This window comes from Chiloscyllium plagiosum, unplaced genomic scaffold (assembly GCF_037043375.1).
Source record: "Chiloscyllium plagiosum isolate Xiang-an unplaced genomic scaffold, Cpla_swu_hap1 HiC_scaffold_20, whole genome shotgun sequence".
In the NCBI taxonomy this organism is placed as follows: Eukaryota; Metazoa; Chordata; class Chondrichthyes; order Orectolobiformes; family Hemiscylliidae; genus Chiloscyllium; species Chiloscyllium plagiosum.
Window position 1 is genome coordinate 5,414,291 of NW_028270158.1, and position 20,489 is coordinate 5,434,779.

The 20,489-nt window shown below is 38.1% G+C and overlaps 2 protein-coding genes across 6 annotated transcripts in view; one reads left to right on the top strand and one right to left on the bottom strand.

Moving 5' to 3' along the window:
* marf1 (meiosis regulator and mRNA stability factor 1) overlaps nucleotides 1-13,064 on the top strand; it is a 55,047-nt gene extending 41,983 nt beyond the window's left edge. For 2 of the 3 annotated variants that reach the window (XM_087997607.1, XM_087997609.1), the window contains exons 21-27: nucleotides 270-497; nucleotides 606-836; nucleotides 5,191-5,403; nucleotides 6,913-6,973; nucleotides 8,221-8,364; nucleotides 9,233-9,403; nucleotides 10,808-13,064. In XM_087997607.1, coding sequence (XP_087853733.1) covers nucleotides 270-497; nucleotides 606-836; nucleotides 5,191-5,403; nucleotides 6,913-6,973; nucleotides 8,221-8,364; nucleotides 9,233-9,403; nucleotides 10,808-11,049 — 1,290 coding nt within the window. In that variant the 3' untranslated portion in view covers nucleotides 11,050-13,064. The remainder of the gene's footprint in view (nucleotides 1-269; nucleotides 498-605; nucleotides 837-5,190; nucleotides 5,404-6,912; nucleotides 6,974-8,220; nucleotides 8,365-9,232; nucleotides 9,404-10,807) is intronic. The other variant, XM_087997608.1, reaches the window with a different exon arrangement.
* A 4,937-nt stretch (nucleotides 13,065-18,001) lies between these two features.
* The window catches only part of LOC122560898 (bMERB domain-containing protein 1-like), a 118,896-nt gene continuing 116,408 nt past the window's right edge, over nucleotides 18,002-20,489 (bottom strand). For all 3 annotated transcript variants that reach the window (XM_087997611.1, XM_043712129.2, XM_087997610.1), the window contains one exon: nucleotides 18,002-19,429. In XM_087997611.1, coding sequence (XP_087853737.1) covers nucleotides 19,311-19,429 — 119 coding nt within the window. In that variant the 3' untranslated portion in view covers nucleotides 18,002-19,310. The remainder of the gene's footprint in view (nucleotides 19,430-20,489) is intronic.

A 20,489-nucleotide genomic window follows, 5' to 3' on the forward strand; every position in this document is an offset into this window, starting at 1 on the left:
TGATCTTATTGAGTGGCAGAGCAGGCTCATAGGGCCAGACAGCCGATTCCTGCTCCGCATTCTTATGTTCTTAATTTTAGAACTGTTTTCTCTTGCCAACATGAAGTGTTTTGAAAATTTCTACCCAGTATACTCAAACAAAGTATTGATTTGGCAGAATTAGACTATAGTAAGTAGTTTTATTACTCAATACGATTCTTTGAGAAGACATCACATTTGTGAACTTTCAGCTGTTTATAGAGCTGTAATGTAAATCATATGGTCCACAGGTCCTGGAGTGTGGAGAGGAGAAATTCCTTGTTTTAACTGAAAGTGAGCAAATTAAGGCACTGACAGCCCAGCTTGTTAAATTGCTAAGATCACAAAAGGACAATTGTATGACACTTTCTGATTTCCTTCTGGAGTATAACAATACATATGGATATACTCTGCGTCTGCAAGACTATGATGTCAATACTGTTGCAGAACTTATGCAGAAACTCTGCCATGTTGCAAAGGTATGTTGCATAGTTATTTTGTACTGATGTCTCTAAAGCAACATTTATTCAGTCAACTTCAAATTAAGTATAATTTCTTTTTGTGCACACTTCCCCCCACCCTACAAGATTTCCAGCACACCAAAAGGTAAACAGCTCCAGCTGATAAATAGGAAGTCCCTTCGTACTGTAACTGCTCAACTTCTTGTGCTGTTGATGTCTTTGGATGATGTCTCGTGCCTCTCAGTTGATGATCTTAAAAAGCATTTTGATACAACCTATGGAAGTCCTCTTGTTCCCTCTGAATATGGTTTCATGTCTTTGACAGAGTTGTTGAAGAGTTTGCCGTACTTGGTTGAGGTATGAATTCTGAAATTCTTTATTGTGCATTGTTTCTGAAAGCTGCTTTTACAGCAGACTTTGTTTTAACCAGTACCTTATTAACCAGCACACTCGATAATCTGGCAAAAATTATAAATTGAAATACAAGACATTTACTATATTATCACAATGTCCAGGTAGTCGGGTCAGGATAAGATTGAGAAAGCTGTTCGCCAGTAACTTTCCTTTAAGGCAAGGTTGCATCATTATTTGTGCTTTATGCTGTAAATAAAGTGTCAGTGATGTGTATGTTCCCTGCATTATATTTCTATTACTTAATGTATGTTTTTATACTTGGATTATGCAGATGTCTTGATCAACTGCATACTCTTGTCCCATAGGTGCTGGTTACTAAGACATTTGCTGTATTTCATTGTTGGGATTGTACAACTGTACCAGTAGAAATTGTTGCATATTTCTCTGTCTGACCTTTTTTGAAATCTTCACATAATATCATCTAATTTCACCCCTCCTCTACCCCCAATTGTTCCTTATCTTGAATTGAAGCATGTGTATTATGCCAATAGACAATAGGTGCAGGAGTAGGCCATTCTGCCCTTCGAGCCAGCACCACCATTCATTATGATCATGGGTGATCATCCTCAATCAGTATCCTGCTCCTGCCTTATCCCCATAACCCTTGATTCCACTATTCTGAAGAGCTCTATCCAACTCTTTCTTGAAAGTATCCAGAGACTTGGCCTCCACAGCCGCCTTGGGCAGAGCATTCCACACACCCACCACACTCTGGATGAAGAAGTTTCTCCTCAACTCTGTTCTAAATGGCCTACCCCTTATTTTTAAACTGTGTCCTCTGGTTCTATATTCTTTTCCCATGTGCTAGAGAAGCTTCTAATAGAAATCTCATTTTCATATCTAGAGACGTTCTGCTTGATTTCACATGTTAGGATCCAAAGAGATTTGAAAACTTAGGGTATGGGAGAGATTTCTTCCATGCTTTAGCAATTTGTTTGGTTTGTTAATAAATACTTTAGTAAAGCATTCAGACATTATCTCTTAGGGTCCCTTGGTCTTTAGTTCAGAGGGGAAACTTTTCACGTTGGAAGGCCGCATTATGTTAGTTGTAATCTAATAAGGCTGCATCCAAGAAATTTCAATTATATATTCTTCAAAATTCACATTATTTTGTAAAAGTCTAACTACTATGCACTAACTAAATAAAAAATGTTAATTCTAAAGTTAACTAACCTTTTAATGACTTTGACTGCTTTTTGTAGGAAAGCATTTGAATATTTGGTTGCAGCATGGAGGTCTGCAGTTTTAGCTGATCCTCTAGATGGGTATCCGTCATTTGTGACCTTAAGGGCGTCTTTATTTTGGTTAAGTAGGAGAATGTAGATTCACAGCAATAAGTGATTGTAAAGCAAGAAAGTATTTTTCTTGCATGTTGCCGAAGGCATGGGTACTCTATTGTATTTTTCCATATTTCAATCGGATCTTAGCATCAAATAAAGACTTTAAAATGTCATCTTCTGAGAGCTCAATCAATTCTATCTGTAGTTCTTGGAGACATCAACTAGGTGAGGTTGAAATGCTAATTTGTGTGATGTCATGATTCTCAAAGTCAGAGAACCTTTCATTGTATTCTCCAATTAATAAGTCTTTAACAGCTGCGTATTCTTCAAATGATTCGCAAGAATCCTGTTCATCAATGACCTTTGCTAACTGGGGAAAATGTTCATCCGAAATTTCCTTTTGAAGAAAGAGTTTTGTAAAAAGATAGCTTTTTTTCGAAATGCTTGGATTTTTTGCCACATCATATATAGACTTAGCTTTACCTTGCAAAGAAATATTCAAGTAATTTTGTTTTGACACGATATCTCACAGAAATGCAGCATTTCTGTAGAAAATTTCTTTCACTAATTCGCATTGCTGCCTCTTCTTCATAAACAATTATCTGTTCTCACAAAGATAAAATTTGTGCTAACACCTGTCCCTGTGATAGCCAATGCACTTTAGAATGATACGGCAAATCCACGCTGAATACCTTATCATTCAACTTTAGCATGTTATGAAACTGACGATGCCTGTTGCATTTGCACAAATATAGTTAACAATACTTATAACTTGTTGCAAAGCGTCATTTAAAATAGTAGATTTAGCACAGAGATTTTGCTGATGTAAGGTACAATTAAAAGAAATAAGAGCATCTGGATCTGATACTTTTTTTAATCTGTGCAATAAGCCATTCATGTTTTCCTGTCATGGAAGGTGCACCATCTGTACATACACTCTCTAAATTAACCAAATTCAGTTTAAATTCATGACATTTATCTTAAGTTTGTGAAGATATCTATTCCTTGTGCTCTATCTATAAGAGTGCCCAAAGCCAGTAACTCTTCGGAGCAAATAAAATCTTCTGTTATGGCCCGAATGAAGTGTAAAATCTGCGCTGAGTCAGCAATATCAGTTGATTCATCCAAAGCGATTGAATAATGTGTGTTTTCCTTTTGGAGTATTTGTTGGAGTTGTTCTGTTACGTCGAGGGCTAATTCATGCTGCCCATCAGTTATGGTTCTCCTTGAAAGAAGCAGTTGTTTGTACTTTGGAACATTATCGGGGTCTAAGCACCCTACAACTTCGACAATACATTCTTTTATGATTTCCACGTCGCTGAAAGGCTTCCCCTTTTTCTTGAGTATATAAGCTACTTTATATGTTGCTTTAGTGACATTTTTTTTCTGGGTCTTAATACTGCTTGAAATAACTGTCTTTGCTTTTGCTTTTCATCTAAATTTCTGCAATGCAACCTTCCGCGACTCTCCCTCTAATTTAAATATTTGTGGTCCTTATGAGTGGCATAATGCTGATAATCATATTTCTTCAATGTTGATATTGCAGTATCACAAAGCAAGCAAATCGTCCTATTTTAGCAGACACAAAAATATTGCAGTTCCTAATCCTCATTAAAACCTCTGTTTTCTTCCTTCAGCGTTCCCTTGGTCTTTGACATGGGCTGTTAAGTAACAAAATTTTAAAAAAACGTTGATACGGTTAGATTGTGTAACTATTCTCAAATTTCACTTCAAATGGAAAACCACGTGCACTGTTGTCATATTTTGATAAACACTGGCGTACTGGATACCCACAGGCTCTCGCCAACCAGCCTCTGGCGGTAGTAGCGCCAGTCAGGCGGGGAAGATAACGTACACTCTAGAGTCGCATTATAACTAAATCATAGGAGGTGTCGAAATAGTCCATATGACTTAGCAATTTTTTAATTGTGGCGGTCAGTCTGTGAGGATTATTTTGTTGAATTTTCTTTTAACTCTCTGGTATTTTAAATACATTCATTTTAAGATTAAAATAATAAAGGATGAAAAAAAACATAAATAAAAAATAAAAGATTTGTTCTGCAAAATTTGGATTCATTCAAAAGGCCACATACCATGGCCTAGAAGGCCGCAGGTTCCCCACTCCTGGTTCAGCCCTTTTAAGGCTGCTGAATGCTGATGTTTTATATTACAGGATAGGATCCTTCCTGTAGGGTTCCACGGAGACTTAACATTTTACTTTCACTTTGGCCCCTCATGATGTCTGTACCAAAATGTATTTGATCTTGAAGCACCAAACTTAATTCTTAGAATAATCCCTTGTTTCCACAGTATACTAACCTGTGCATGACCAGGAAGCCCCTGTAACAGATGCAGCAAAGCTTTCCAATCCAGATCAAATGGTTTGGGATATAAATTTTTTTCTACTTTGCTTATAGATTAAATGTACATCACAATCATTGCATTCTTTTATAGTGCAAAAAGCATTTTATAGAGTCTGTAGTTGCCTCCAAAATTGAAATATCAGGATGCGCCAGATATTTCATTCCATTAATCAACAGTTTTGTTGTTTTTGGGTTACCAGAGTTTCAGTTAATGGAATCAGTCTGGGAAATCCTGGTGCAAATCCTGCCAGTTAGAATACCATGGTTACTTGTGCAATACTTTGTTTTGAAGAGCAGGAATGTTCTGAGTGGGCTTGTTTTTCCAGCTTGAATAATTACATTATGGTTTTATATGCAGCATGCTATATCCTATTTTAATATGTAAAAATCATCATTTACTACAAATTGTGTAACAGTAAATTTTTAGCTTGTGTTGTGTGACAGGAATTCTTCACCTGAATTTAAAAATGGAAGTTTATTTATCGCAATGTTTGCAGACTCCAGGCATTATAAGAAATCTTATTTTGTTTTTAAGGTTTTACTTTATAGCAAGTTGCCATATTTTCATTTGTTTTGCTATAGCTTGGACTGGATTTAAATGAGGAACAATGTTGGTTGTTAAAAGTTCCTTTTTGGGCCATTCATTTGTGACAGGTATTCATTGATGACACTGGCAAAGAATATGTAAAACTGACAAAAGTGTACCAGTTTGCTAAGAATGTGCGAGCCTTGCTACACACCTACCACTACCAGCAGATCTTTCTGACTGAATTTCCCTCCACTTACCACAAGTACACAGGTGAAGTACTGCAACCAAAAGTGTACGGGTATTCCAGCATAGAGGATCTTCTTATTGCTATACCACAGGTAAAGCTATCTGTTCAATACAAGTTATTTGTTGTTAAGTTATGCAATGTCTTCTCTATAATTTGGTTCTTTCCATAGATGGCAGTTAATCATCTTGGGACAGCTGGGTTTTGCCATACTGTGGAACAAACTTGCAGTGACAAAATTCCCATTGACTGTATTAATGTAAAATGACCCCTAAAGTACAAAGGCTTTTACAGTTTTAAATTCAATCTCTTGAATGTTCTTCCCTTTGCTTAATATATTCCCCACTCCCTTTTTTTAAATTAGTTTTCTTATTTCTTACTCTCTTGGAAGGGAATGTTTAAATTAGCTTTAGTCACTTGGAATCTTCTATTGATTGATCTAGAAAGTCCATGAAATTAGAAATGCTGTATTAATGAATTTTATTCAACTGCAGCTTTCAAAACAAACTGGATCTTAACTGAGTAAAATCTCTGCCACAGTCAAGGTGGTTGATGAATATTAATACTGTTAAATACTTTGCCTGGGACCCAATTGTTGTGCATTTACATCTGTAACATTTATAATTGCCTGTTCTGGAGGATCTTTATTTACTAAATTCGCAAAACATAAGACAGAGGTCAAAGTGTACCCTTGGTTTACAATTAAATGTAGAAATCCAGAAGTTTTGCTATTGCTGCCCATGTTCCCCTTGGACTGCTCTATTGCTGATGGATTCTGCACAGAGAGAAACTGTGGAGTGAACCACAGCTAATCGCCCAGCATTCTGCTTTAATCGGAAAGGCTAGAGCCTATTCACTATGCTATTTTACATTTCAAAAGCTGAGTGTATACTGCTGAACAGGCCCTCAGCCCCTGAAGAAAAAATGAGGTTTTAATCTCAAAATTAATGTTGCAATTTTTTTAGAAGTTTTGTTTGATTGTGTGAATATTCCAGTCTTTATTTTTGCTTTGTGTAAAATTTGGGGAGTTTTATATTTCCTAATTTTCTCAAATGCCGTGAATCCTGAATGCAATCTACTACCAGACTAATACATCTGAGACACCCAATCAGTCTGAGCTAGTATACATTTAGATGAATGGCGCAAGTCATTCTTTTCTCATCGCCTTAGATTCAGGCCATTGTGAAATGTCGGATACTGTAATTTGTGTTTTTAAAGAAAAACAAAATCTTGGCATGAGTTCAAAACAAGTTTATTTAATCAACTGAAAATATTCCCCCTCATTATTCACTGCAGTGGTACTGTGCACTTATTAAGCTGAACTTTGCAGAGTGGTCGAGGATCCGTTTCTTTGTCCCTGGAGTTACATGTTTCAGTTTGAGGTTTAATTTTGGGCAGGTATTTGCTGAAAACTGCCTTGTCACTTTGGTATTTTGGCTGTTGGTAAGAGTGACCCCATGTGGAAAATATAAACATGACATTGACAAACAGAAAATGGATTGCTACAAGGACTGAAATGTCAATCGGTATTAGGACTTTTTAGAAAGCTGTTTATCATTGATTGTGGAGTTCTTAATTTAGTGTTTTCTTTATTTTTGAACAGGTCATCTGGATAAAAGGACATGGACACAAAAGAATAGTCGTTTTAAAAAATGATATGAAAGGTGTGGTTTATTTTTAAAATCTGGAAGCTTTGCTGTTTGTTTCTTGTCATTTTTGTGTGTTTCTATACTATCACCGTAGCCAGGGATGAAACTATAATGAAAATTTTTGGTAAACATTTTTATCTGCCCCACATCTTTTTGACAAAGAAAACTGAATTTCCACAACACAACGCATTAATGAAACTGCATTTGGGGCTTTGTGTAGAATTTTGGTCCCCTTGAAGAGGCAAGTTGTATTGGAGATAACTCAGGACGTTCTCTCGATTGATTGTAGAGATTAGACATTTCATTCATGAAGAGAAATTGAGCAGTTTAGACCAAGACACTCGAGTTGAGAAGAATGAGAGGAGATCTAATTGCGGTGTACAAGTTGCTAAAGGGGATTTATAAAGTAGACGTAGAGGGTGATTCCTCTTGTGGGGCAATCTAGAACAATTTTAGGCTAAGGGGCAGAAAATTTAAAACATGAGGACAGATTACTTCTGAGTCATGAACCTATGGAATTCACCACCCCAGATTAATGGATGCCAAAGCACTGAGTAAATTTGGAGAGGTAGTCATGTTTGTAATTAGAGATAATTTGAAGAGTTATGGGAAATGGGTAGGAAAGTGCAGTGGAGATTGAATAATATTTTTGTCTCTAATAGCAGAACAGGATAGAGCGGCTGAATAGCTACTTCTGCTCCTGGTTCTTGCATTCATAGTGGCATCAAGTCATTTTACGCAAATTGTACTTGCAATACTTTCTGCCTTTTTAGACTAATGATGAAGAAATCATTTATAAAAACTGTTATTTTTCCTACTACTTCACTCCTGAGGTTAGAGGTATTGAAATGACCTTTGTCCAGCTGATTCTTAACATTGAATGGTAATACCATGACAAAAACCCCCGCAATCAACATCCTGGGGGTTACCAGAAACTGACCTGGACTAGCCATATTAATACTATGGCTACAAAAACAGGTTAGAGGTTAGGAATCCTGCAGTGAGTGATTTCCCCCAAAGTCTGGTCACCATCTGCAATGCAAGTCAGGGGTACAGTACAGTATTCCCCATTTGCATGGATGAGTGCAGCTCCAACAGTACTTGGGAACTCAGCACCATCCAGGTCACAGCAGCCTGCTTGATTGGCACCACATCCACAAACATTTAATCCTCAGTGGTTCAACAAGATTGCCTAGCTCAGTGGCATCACCTAATCTCTCCTCCTTTGTTTTCTCTCTCTTGCCTGTTTCCCCCACCCCCAGTTCGTAACAGTTCTGCATGTTGTTCTCCTGCTTGCATGGTTGAAGAATGCGGACAAACACCAGAAGACCCAAAGCGACCAGTAACCTTGGCTGTACAGAACCCCAGCAGCAATGAGAAAAAGGAGTTAGAAACTGACAGCTCCTGTAAGTAATACATCTCATAAAATACTTAGTCCACTCCAGGCCTGCACTAAGACTTGCCATCCAAGCCTCTCTGCACTCTAATTTGCACATGTACCACTGTTTCTTCATTGTCATTGGGTCAATATCCTGCAGCACTCCACCTAACAGCACTTTTGGTAGCAAATTCACCAGGCAGACAACAGCAGTTCTAAGATGGTGTCTTGCAACCTTTAAATTAGAGCACCATGAGTCCAGTAAACACCAGCTTTACCTGTATCAGCGACACTCCGAAAATAAATATTTTTCTAAACAAACTGTTAAGCAGTCTGATATGTATGCAAAGGAAAGGTTTAACTTGTTGTATTCTCATAGCACTGATTCCAGTGCAAACAGATGTAGCAGCTATAATTTGCGGGCTGGATAATGCTTAAAAATAACAGTTTTAAAATGCATGGTCCAGGCCAAGATTTTGGGAAGCTTTGGAGTAACTAGGATGTTTGAAGCCTTCCATGCAAGTGACAGAATGAGGTACTTTGGTAACAAGAACATTGACTGTTTTGCTTTCTTGGAGGTTGTAGCCTCAAGCAAATCTTATGCTACAGGCTGCACCTGAATCCTGCAAACTTGTCAGAATCTTCACATTTCAGCATGGGCAGTGACTGAAATGTGAAAGGTTAAAACCATGAATATTTGTTTAATTTCATACTCCATAATGTCTAGTGGTATCTTGTTGTTCATTTCCTAAAGTAAGATGAATGCAAAATGTGTCTATGGTTCTAAATACATGTACAGTATTTTGAATTAAAATATTATATGGCATCAGTGGCATTGACTGCTAAATATGTTCAGTAATGTGCATGCTGTAATATTTTATTACCTTTTTTCATAGGTTCAAATCAGACTGAAAAAGAGCTTCTCTGTCTTAATAACCAATCGCCTGTTGACTTGCTGTGTGGACCCGTACCATCGTGCTTGCCATCCCCTCAGCTCAGACCAGACCCAGTTGTTCTAGAACACACTGATCTTATCCAGTTTGAAGAACAGTCACCCAATGTTGCAGGTTGAAAGAAAACTTTTTTTATTCTCTCTCAATGTTGTCAAGAGTTTCTCCATATATTGGATTAAAACTCTGCATTCACCCTGTGTTAGGATGGGAAGAGGTCTAATTTGTTAAACAAGTAGTTAAAAATCTACTTACCTACCTTCATACGGCTTCTAACTGCATGATGTAAGTCTACTGTAGAAAGGTTTGCATTTATAAAACGCTTTCATGATTCTTGGGCATCCCTAAATGTTTTCATCCAGTGAAATATTGTTTGAAGTGTAGTAACTGTAATAATCCATTTGTAGGCAGTAAGTATCCAAAAACTAAAATGAGACGTGTAACAGTTACTTATTGGTAATTGAGAAGTAACTACTGGTTGGCATGCCAGTGGAGATTACATTGAGTTTTTTGTCAGCTTGAGATGTGACCGTCGTTTAACATCTCATCTAAAAGACAGTATCCTGGGGTAAAGCAATGAGAGTAACTGCTTAGATTTTATGCTCCATTTTCTGAGCAAAGTATCTGTTAGCTTTCTTGCTGTTATCTTCCTTGCTCTATTCCTTTCTGTCTCACTCTTAAGCCTCCATTTACCTTGAATGCTGTTTATACTTTGCATGAGTATGCTTCCTTGTTATAATTCCTTCACTTGAAAACAATTTTCACTTGTTTTGGTTTTTCAGTCTCTTTGTAATTTGCTTCGTAAAGTTCTGATTTCCCAGACCTAACGCATTCTATCCATTTGTGAGAAGGGAATTATGGGCCCAGTAATACATAGTCATAGAGATGTACTGGCAAAGGTAGGCTACTCGGCCCATCGAGCCTGTTCTACAATTCAACAAGATTGTGATTGATCTGATTTTAACCTCTTCCGATCTGCAAGTAGTTCTGCAATGAGGGGTGGAGGATTTAGGTGTAACAGAACAAAGAAACCAAGCAAGTGAGGTTCTAATTATGTTGTGTGTAACGACAATGTAGGTATTTGTCATGGGAATTCAAGAACAAAGTGAAAGTCGTAACTGTGGGATCGACTGCTTCATCTCAAATAACCATAGAGTCACCGATCAGCAATGCTAGCATAGCTCTGCTGTTAGCCCAAATCAAACATTTTCTTTTCTAATTACAAAGATTTATAAATGAAGCTCTTACCTAAGCTCGAGCTGAATGAGTTTTATTTGTCAGTGATGTTGGAAAGAACGTGTTACCCAATTTTTTTTTATTCCAAAGCATCATTTTAAAATACAAAAAAAAATTGGTGAACAAGTTGTTGGCTGAAAATTGAGCTGGTTTCAGTTGCAAGGAGGTGCTTTTTAATGTAATTGAAATGCAATTACATCTGCTAATTTTCAATGCCAGTTTAGCTTTAACATTGAATAATCAAATCTTCAAATGTGTTGTAATGCTATATAACTTTCTAAACAGACATGTTGATCTTGACAGAGGAGGAAAAAACTGTCCTTCCTGCAGCTATGACTGAAGAGGCTTTTACCAGTGGCAGTATCACCAACCAGATTAAAGACAATCTACTTACCGTGTGTCAACCTGAAGACATACAAGAAACCAAGTCGCCACACCTGGAAGTGACTGCCAGCCCGGTCAGGAAGCCTAGAAGTAAAGTGAAGTTAGCAGCAAACTTCTCATTGGCATCCCCCAATAATATTTAAAATAATCTAAAATAAAACTTGTGTGCATGTGTATTTTACTGTTTAAAGCACTTAAATGGATTCCAAAGTGCTAAATCCAAAGAACTAAATACTTTTTTATCTCTACCTTCTAATTCTCTCTCTCTAAAATATTTGACAAAGCTACCATTACATTGCAAGAAAACTGGGTCTTTGTCTGGAGCTAATTTGGTGCCGTCACAGTCACCAACTTTCTTGGCTGTGATTGAGATTCCAAGATTTATGTAAGCTTGTTATAATTTAAAGTTTGTGTGACCAAGGTTTTTGTTTTTAAGTCAAAGAAAGCAGTGTTTTCTTCCACTAAAAGCCTGTTCATATTATCCCTCCAATTTAAGGTTTCTCTGTAAAATGCTTGATATCTCAGAATCTGAGTTGAGGTTTTGTTAACCAATACCTACAGAACAGCAGTAAGTTTTTGTATATTCTAATTGTACAAGTGTACTTAATGTTCAGCATGTCACTTGAATGGCTTGTAACCATAATCTGTCTTTCAGTTTTGGTCAGCTGTCTGTAGAAAGAACAGATTGCATTCAGTGGTTGTGTTGTTTTATAAATGTCCTGTAGTTGAAGAATAGAACTAAGAGCCTCCTAATAATGCAAATTCTTTTGGGAAGGCGTTGGTTTCCCGTAAAGTTCAGGTTGGGTTTTACTGCTAAGTTGGTCTGATCAGTTATCTGCAATCTTGACTTCATGAATTATATCAATAAATTGAATTCGCCATTGGCTTTAGCAATCTTTTACACTTATGGTGTGTCCCTCAGCTAGAGTGAGTAGCCTTCGTGCAGAAATGGGAGTTCATTGTGAAATATGCATGTATTGCATAAATCATAGATCATGGGTCAGATAAGGAAAACTATTTAAAAGCTATCATTTCCACTTGACAGTTAATGGAGCGGATTTTCCCTGTGTAAGTGTGGAAACCTCAAGGTTTTGTTATTAAACCTTGTTCTTTTTATAAGCCATATTTCATTGGGGAGCAGTGTGCATAAACTAACAGTCACAGAAGGTTGTCTTTTTAATACTGACTGCTGCTTATTCCATTGTACGTTGAGTGGTTACTCTTGGAAAGTTTTAAGTATCAATTGGTGACTGGTGCCAGTGTGATGACCTTGGGTAAGGTTAGGATTTAATAGTGTGTGGCAGTCAGCCCATTAAGGCTTTCTGACTGGGACCTGACTTTTACAATGGGTTGTATTTGTCAGGGCACACACTTTCTAGATTACAATAACCTATTTTTTTGAAAAATAAGTTCTCCACTGGTCCCAGAGGTTTGAGTTTATTAGTCATAAAAGGTGTAATTGCTGAAACTTTCTTTCTCTACAGAGTTGCACCTGTGACTGTGCAGGTTTATAATGTGAGTAAACATTGAAATATTAGCTTCAGAAATGCTGGAAAGTAGCAAAACTGGGAAAAATTTAAGTTATATGGAAAGATCTGTTCCATGTTAAAACTGGAACTTGTGCTGAAGATTTGGACAGGGTGTTTAAGATTTGTACATCAGTACATGTGTAGATTTTTAAAGATCTTTACTAAATGGCAGCAATTTAGATGCTAAGCTAATGTGCAGTAACTATTGCCAGATACCTTTTTAAATGCTTGGAACATCAACAAAGAGGAACAAAAGTATTCTGATTTATTACAAGCCACTCAAGTTACAGTAGGTTTCTGGTTTTGTCCAAAACCTGCAGTATGTTAGTAATTGTTCTGAAATGACACTTCATATATGCAGATCTGCATAAATTGTGTGTTGGTAATCTCTAGGCTGATTTGAATAACAGACTTTGTATAACTGATGTAAACTGGTAGGGATGCATTTCTTTGAGGTCTTTAAACATTATTATGTTGACCCAAATATTGGATATATCTGAAAATATGACAAGGGCTCTTATTCTGTTTCCTCTCTGAATTTTCAACAAAATTTAGCTTATCAAATGCTGGCTGCTTTTGTTTGGGACCAAAATTTATTTTGCCATGAATAAAATTTTACAGCAAGCATATTTCCTGTTTGGTCTTGATTTAATGTTTTGCATGTTATTCATGAAAGGGTAGGTAGGAACAAGTTCTATCAAATGTGCAATTATTTAATGATTTGTGTCTGTTTTATTTGTGATGTATTCTCTAAAGCCAGTGAGCTTGATATAAAGGGACACAAATCTCGACGTTGATATGCAGGTGCAGCAAGTGGTTAGAAAGACAAATGATACATCAGAGTTTGTTGCAATGGGAAATGGGAGAGTTTAGCTGTAGCTGTTATAGGATTTTGAAGTCACACCTGGAATACTGTGCAGTTTATTATATACAGAAGAACCTCGATTATCCAAAGGAGATTGGCAGGCAGTATTTCGTTTGGAAATTGATTTTTCACTTAATTGATTCAGTGTCTCTCCTCTGGGGCTCAGAGTTCTCCTGAAGTTTCCTTTTTCCTCGCTCTGCCTGCCTTGCTCTATCTCTGGGTTTGTTTCGGAGCAGGCACACACTTTTGTGTGTAATGGGTTTGACACAGCCTGCACTAGTTACTTCCGCTCCCCATTCAGGAGAGTAGGCAGCAGCACACCACGTGTGAGCATCCGCCCGTCCGGCCAGGGCAGCTGGACTGGATACCAATAGCAAGACTGCTGCTGCCTTTGTGAGGTGAGTCTCAAAATAGCAGAGAGACACACACACACACACGACTTGTTACTGCAACATTTTGACAAGTTCCACCTTTGCCCTATACAGGACAATGTTGGAGAGATTAAGTGGGGAAGGGGGAGTTTAGGGTACACACCTGTGTAGAATTCCAGGGAAAGTGTGGCGAGAGAGAGGGCGGGTGCTCAGTCATTTGGAGACGATGCCCGGGCTCCCATCGATGTCCAGGACTGTTCTGTTCTCAGCAGCATTTCAGTCAGCCAAGTTCGCGTCTTTTGTTTACAATGATTAAAAGTGATCAGTGTTGGTTACCCTTCTTTGCATGTTTCGTTCAGGATCTCGATTACCTTCGGATAATCTGATTTGGATGTTTGAGGTTCCTCTGTATTTACAAAATATAATTACATTGAAGAAATTAAAAATGTTTACTTGATTCCTGGGATGGAGGAATTACGAGCAGATTTGGCATTGGAGTAGAGGATGAGGTGATTGAATTGAAAATGAGGAAAGTTATGATGACTTGGGTCAGTCATGATGATTTTTCGTTAATGGTGAAGCAGGCTGAAGGAACTGAATGGCCGCCGCCTCCTGATTCTGGTGTTTGAGTATGTCTGGTTCAGTCTTGACCCATGTGGCTTGATTGGAAATTGCTGCCTTTATAGTATAACAAGGTCAAATTCCTGGAACTCCCTCCCAGACAGCACTATGGTACTGCCATGGTTCAAGGAAGCTCACCATCGCCACCTTGAGGCAGTGAGGAATGGGCAATAAATGTAGGCAATGCCCTACTGAATGAATGAGTTATTTTAAAGTGAAGCAGATTCACCTTTAATCTGTAGGTTTTTGAGGTGGAACTGAAGTTTTGGAATGGCAAAAAGAGGGAAGGAACTGCATAATTTATATTGCATTTTAAAGGGACGTGGTTTAATTTTGAAATTGCAGAAATGGCAAAAATGCACATCTTAAGAGTTTCTCTTGCTTTATTGAGAATGAAATAAGACTGAAGTCTTTTGATAAAATTGCAATTTTAATGTATCTTTCAAAAAGTAACTGAAGATTTTAATCATGGAAATGTTATTAAAAGGTATCGGCTTTACAATTCAGATTAAAGTGAATGAAAAATTAAAATTCCATTTTAAATACTTCATTCCACTTCAAAATAGCAATTACTACACTTTTCCACATCTGCCATCATCTTGATGTCTGAAGGAGCACAGACCCAGTTAGATCGAGCTGTTTTTTATTTTATGGATTTACTGGGTTGTCTTTTTGTTAGAAATGTTTGCCAAAGTGGAATCACATTATCTGGCAGATAGCTCTCTCTGAGCTCTCTCTGGTATGTGCCTTGACATAGAGTTTTATTTTTCTAAACCATATGTTTAACTTTAATGCATGAATTAAAGCTATCCAAGTTTAACAACCGCCCATTTCTTATTAATCAATCAAATGTGGAGCCAAATCTGGAGGGATGCATAATTAGTTGAGATAAATATGGATTAACCTAATATCTTTGGGATATGGGTTTGTTTTTACAGTCATTCATCACCTTTTAATATTTTTTCTCAGCTCCTTAGCATGCTTGTCTTTCTCCCAACTAATACTTCTGGGCCCTAACATGTTCCTCACACTCAGTAAGTTTCCTGCACTTGCCTCCTCCAACTAGAGTATTCCCTTTCCTACATCCTTTGTCTCGGTCTGATGTTTTATAAATTGATGGTATAAGCAAAGTATTTCTGCCTGATCTTGGCCAGATGCTTCTGCGTTTGTCTCATCAACCAACCTAAATTTTTAGGAGTGACCATGTGGTGAGACTAGGCACGTTATAGATGGATTCTAACCTTCACAATGCAATTTTCTCATCAGTTTATCTTTTTACAATTACCACTTTGCATTTACTTTACAGCTTTGGGTCACCTTCCTTTTGTGCAATTTTCTCCCTTCCTCCCAAGTCATAGAATCCCTACACTGCAGAAGAAGGCCATTCAGCCCATCAAGTCTGCACCAACCCTCCCAAGAGCATCCCACCCAGCCCCCTGAACCACACGTTTATCGTGGCTAATCCACTGAGCCTGCATATCCCTCGACACTGCACAGCAATTTAGCACAGCCAATCCAACCTCTCCTGTACAACTTTGGGAGGAAACCAGAGACTGGAGAATATGCAGTTTGCCTGAGACTAGAATTGAACCCAGGTTTCTGGAGTCACGATGCAGTAATACTAACTACTGTGGTACCCAACTGAAGGCATAGAAGATCTTCTAGTGGATACCTAAGACAGATTTCTATTCCTAACTCAGAAGCAATTTGATTGGGAATTTGAAATGAATTCTGTGTCTGTGGCAACAAGAAAAAATTGCATTCATGTCACATCCTTCATAACCATTAATTGTAAAGTGCCTTGGGACATCCAGTGAAATTCTCTTTAAGTATAGTCACTGAAGTGATTGTAGGAAATGCACAGTAAGCTCCCATGATCAGATTGCTGTTGTAATGTAGAGAGAGACTTTAGTCTTGGCCAGGACACTATGGAGAACTCCTCTGCTCTTTTGAAATAGTCATGGGACCTTTATACCCCTTTGTTCAGCTTGGGTGGCTGTTAATCTGAAATTAAAACCCAGCTGTTCAGGAGGGAATTCTGACAGGATTACTTAATGCAAAGCCTGATAGAAGTATGGAAAACCCACATTAGAAACAGGATATGCCAGTTCAATCAATTTTAAATCTGATCAATAGATATGTGTGCCAAGGTTTTAAATCGATACAGAGACTATGTGGGGGGGGGGAAGGAACCAAGATTCAGCTTAGCTAAGATTTCATGGAATGCAGTAAAAACACATGGCTGCCTGGCCTACACGACTCCCATATTCCTGTCATAAACCACAAATCTCAATTTCAAAAATCCCCAACTGTAAATGAGCAACTCTTCTAGATAATCTGAATATTTATTCAATTTAAAATGCATCATTTTATGACTGACATATTTGAATAGAATATTTAAAGTTTATGGCAATTTCATTGTTTACTTTCAAAACATTTAAAATTTTAGTTTTAAAATATTTAACTGAGCACGTACAAATTTGATATTAACAAATGGTTAGTACTTTAAAAATGATTTATTCACATTGTGCTGTTTGCTGTTAAATGCAGTGTTTTCATTCCTATGCCACTGAGTTGTTGATTTTGATGAGATGCTGCAGGATAGTCTGTTCAAGGGGAGGCCAAGAACGTGAGATGAATTATATAGAGACCCACAGCAAGAGAGTTAATAGACCTCCTCCTCAAATTAAGTGACAGCTGACTGTGACACATTAGTCTCCATCAAGCTATATAGCTAGTCATAAAAACATGACATAGAAACACAGAAAACAAATCATTTGAGGTTTTTGTTTTAGCTTTGACCATTTGCCACATTGGGATTCAAACCCATGTCTCCAGAACATTAGCCTGGGGTTTGATGTTACTTGAGAGAAAGTGAGGGCTGCAGATGCTGGAGATCAGAGCTGAAAATGTGTTGCTGGACATTACTTTGACATTTGACGTTACTTGTCCTGTGACATGATCACAGCACTACATCTCTTCATTCCGTTGGTGTACTCAGTTTCCTGAATTGTGGAAAAATTGTGAAAAGTTGCTGTGCGGTCTATCTTTTTTTTGTTTAAGAACAAATGTTTTCCCTAAGCAAGGGGAAAGAAAGAGAAAACTCTCCTCTTCCAAAGAAAAGCAGAAACCAACAACAGCAGTAACACACTGACTGAAGTACCAGCCAGCACAGAGTCCGTGCTCTAAACTGAGGAGAAAGTTTCACTGGTAACAAACACAGGAGGTTTAGTTCAAATCTCCATTCACCCCAGATGGGTCTTGAATCCATCTTGTTCCTGAAGGGCTTATGCCCGAAACGTCGATTCTCCTGTTCCTTGGATGCTGCCTGACCTGCTGCGCTTTTCCAGCAACACATTTTCAGCTCTGATCTCCAGCATCTGCAGCCCTCACTTTCTCCTTGAATCCATCGTCCCTGGCTTCGGAAGCCAAGTGCCTTATCCATTATGTCACTGGGGCTACACTGTGCGGTCTATATTTGCAAATGAATTCCGCTATAATCAAGTCATAGCAGAATATCAAAAGTAAGTTCAAGTGCTTTTTTGAGACTTGCAATTAAAACATTCAAATCAGCCACTAGTTGCTCAATAGTTAGTTTTCAATAAGGTCACTCGTTTTCTAAGGGTTTCAACATTGACTTCTACAAATTCTTACATAAAATCTTACACTGTGCATCTGAAGTGAAAACTCGTACTGTTTAAAGAAAACATTTAATCTGAAGAATTGACTTTATTGTGTTCAAGACCTAAACATACAATTGTTTAGTTAGCAACATTTCAATAATTACACTTAATTAAAATAGAGCTGCCAAATGGTTAAGATTTGACATTAAATGAGGCCAAAGTATTATGTTATTGAACAGGATCGTAAATACAGACTACAATGAGTCAGAAGACAAAGGTTTACTTTCTGGTTCATGTTCTATAGATGCATACAACTATGCTTTTAACTCCTACAGGGATTCATTTCAGCATTAACTAACCGGGTGTTCATCAGCTCTTACTAAGCTTAGACCATGTTGCATCACTGGGTTAGTTTCCAGCATCTATTCTAAGAGTCATTCAGTTGTGGAAAAGAGTGCCTAACAGACAAAAATGAATGGAACAGCATATATGCACAACAAAGTTAATAAATAAGAACGTTAAGAATATTTATATGTGCTTTGGAGGTCTGGGCTGAAATTCAGCTTTGGCTGGGTGTAAAATGGTCTACTGATCCACAAGTGACAATATTTCAATCTTTCCAAAGTTGAATTTCATCCCTTTGAACTTTACAGAGGTGCCATTAGTGTCTGAAATCACTTACTAGATTCTACCAACATCTCTGTTCCACACTATTACTGACAAACCTTGGTTTACTTTGATAGTACCACAGTAAGGATGACATTCATCAATAAGGGAACATTTATTTGCAACACAGCATTGAAATGTACTTTAAATACAGGACAAACATACATAAATTTCAATATTTTAAGTCTGTACAATCTTTCTACACAACAGAAATTCCTGCTAAGTTGTTGAGTTTAAATTTGTGATGTTTGTTACCTGCCACTTCTCTTGAACAAGAAAATGTGGAATTGTTTATGAAGCCCTAGTTGAAATGCCCTGTCAATGTTGGAGTATCAGAACAGTTAACTCTAGGAAAGCTTTCTGGTAGGAAACCCTCCACAACCCTTACAAGTGTAATTCGGACATTTTGAAAATGGTATGCTCCGTTCTTCCATGTCCTCTGGAACAATTTCCTAAAGCTACGGCAATATCACACATGCCAGGTATAAAATTTTCCATTTGTACGAGTGGAAACAGGATGCATTTTCCTCTCAGCATGCGGAGTTTGTGATCCATGCATGAAGGACAGATTCACTTCAACAGAAGCAGTGTTTTATCATTGACTCTGAATATGGTAGGTCATAGTCTGGTTGAGCACGATTACCATTCTGGTGATTTTCATCCATCTTGGGTACTGTTCTCTTCCACAAACACACTTTAGAGTTAAGAGTCAAACTTGGTTGGTGAAAATTACATGACACTGCACTGTGTAGTTCCACAGCAATCTCTTATCAACGCCATTCCTACTTTGGTAATGGACGGTTTGATCACTGGGGGTTCAGGAACCACGGGCTTCCCCCTTGGAGACTCTGTAACAATGAAGTGACGATATCTGATCAGTGGCATGTTACTTCAGGTACGCAATTGTGTAGAGTGCACGATAACGTATGTGCCAAAATCCAAATTTGTCACATTCCTGCAATAGTTTTGGTGGGAATGGTGCAGAAAGCTCACACATTGGATCAGAGATTCACAGACATTTATAATACACAAGGTCATTTAGCCCATCGAAACATCTGCCTACACTAATCCCATCTTCCAACCTTTGGCCCATAGACCTAGAGGCTGCAAGTGAATATTAAATTCTGCTCTGATGTGACGAGAGCTTCTGACTCAATCACCCTTTCAAGCGGTCTCTCACCACCCTCTGGGCGAAAGAAATTCTCCTCAACTCTCCTCTCGGCTTTTTACTGACAGTGATTGGAACCAGGGCCAGTAGGAGCTCATTGACCAGGAGATCCTGGATTGGGGTTGTTACCCCGGGCCAATCAGGGACCCCTGGCTGACATATCAACAGAAGAGTTAGAGAGTCTCAGTCCCTGGCTTTGAGCTGGCTGGTCAGAGCCCATGTACTGTACATGTGTAAAGAGTAAGGTCTTGGTGACAGGACACTGGCCTCTGTGCAGTTATTTTAAACCTCTGACCGCATATCAATCTCCCATTACTGACACCTCTTCTAATGGAGAAATTGCCGTCTTATCCATTTGTGCAGAACTTTGCTAGTCACACTCTATCAACCCAAGAATACCCTCACTGCCTCAGCTCCCTGCTTCCTGTTCATTAGCCAATTCTGTATCCATGTGAATATATTAACACCAATTCCATTAGCCCTATCGTGCATATTAATGTTTATTGTGGCACCTTAGAGAAGATCTTTTTTGGAAATCCTCAGTGTGTTTACCCACCGTACTAGTTACATCCTCCAAAAAGCTAATCAATTTGTCAAACAATTTCCCTCTTGAAAACCAGAAGAACAGTGGATGCTGTAAATCAGAAACAAAATAGAAGTTGCTGGAAAAGCTCGGCAGGCCTGGCAGCATCTATGGAGAGAAATCACAGATGCTGCCAGGCCTGCTGAGCTTTTCCGGC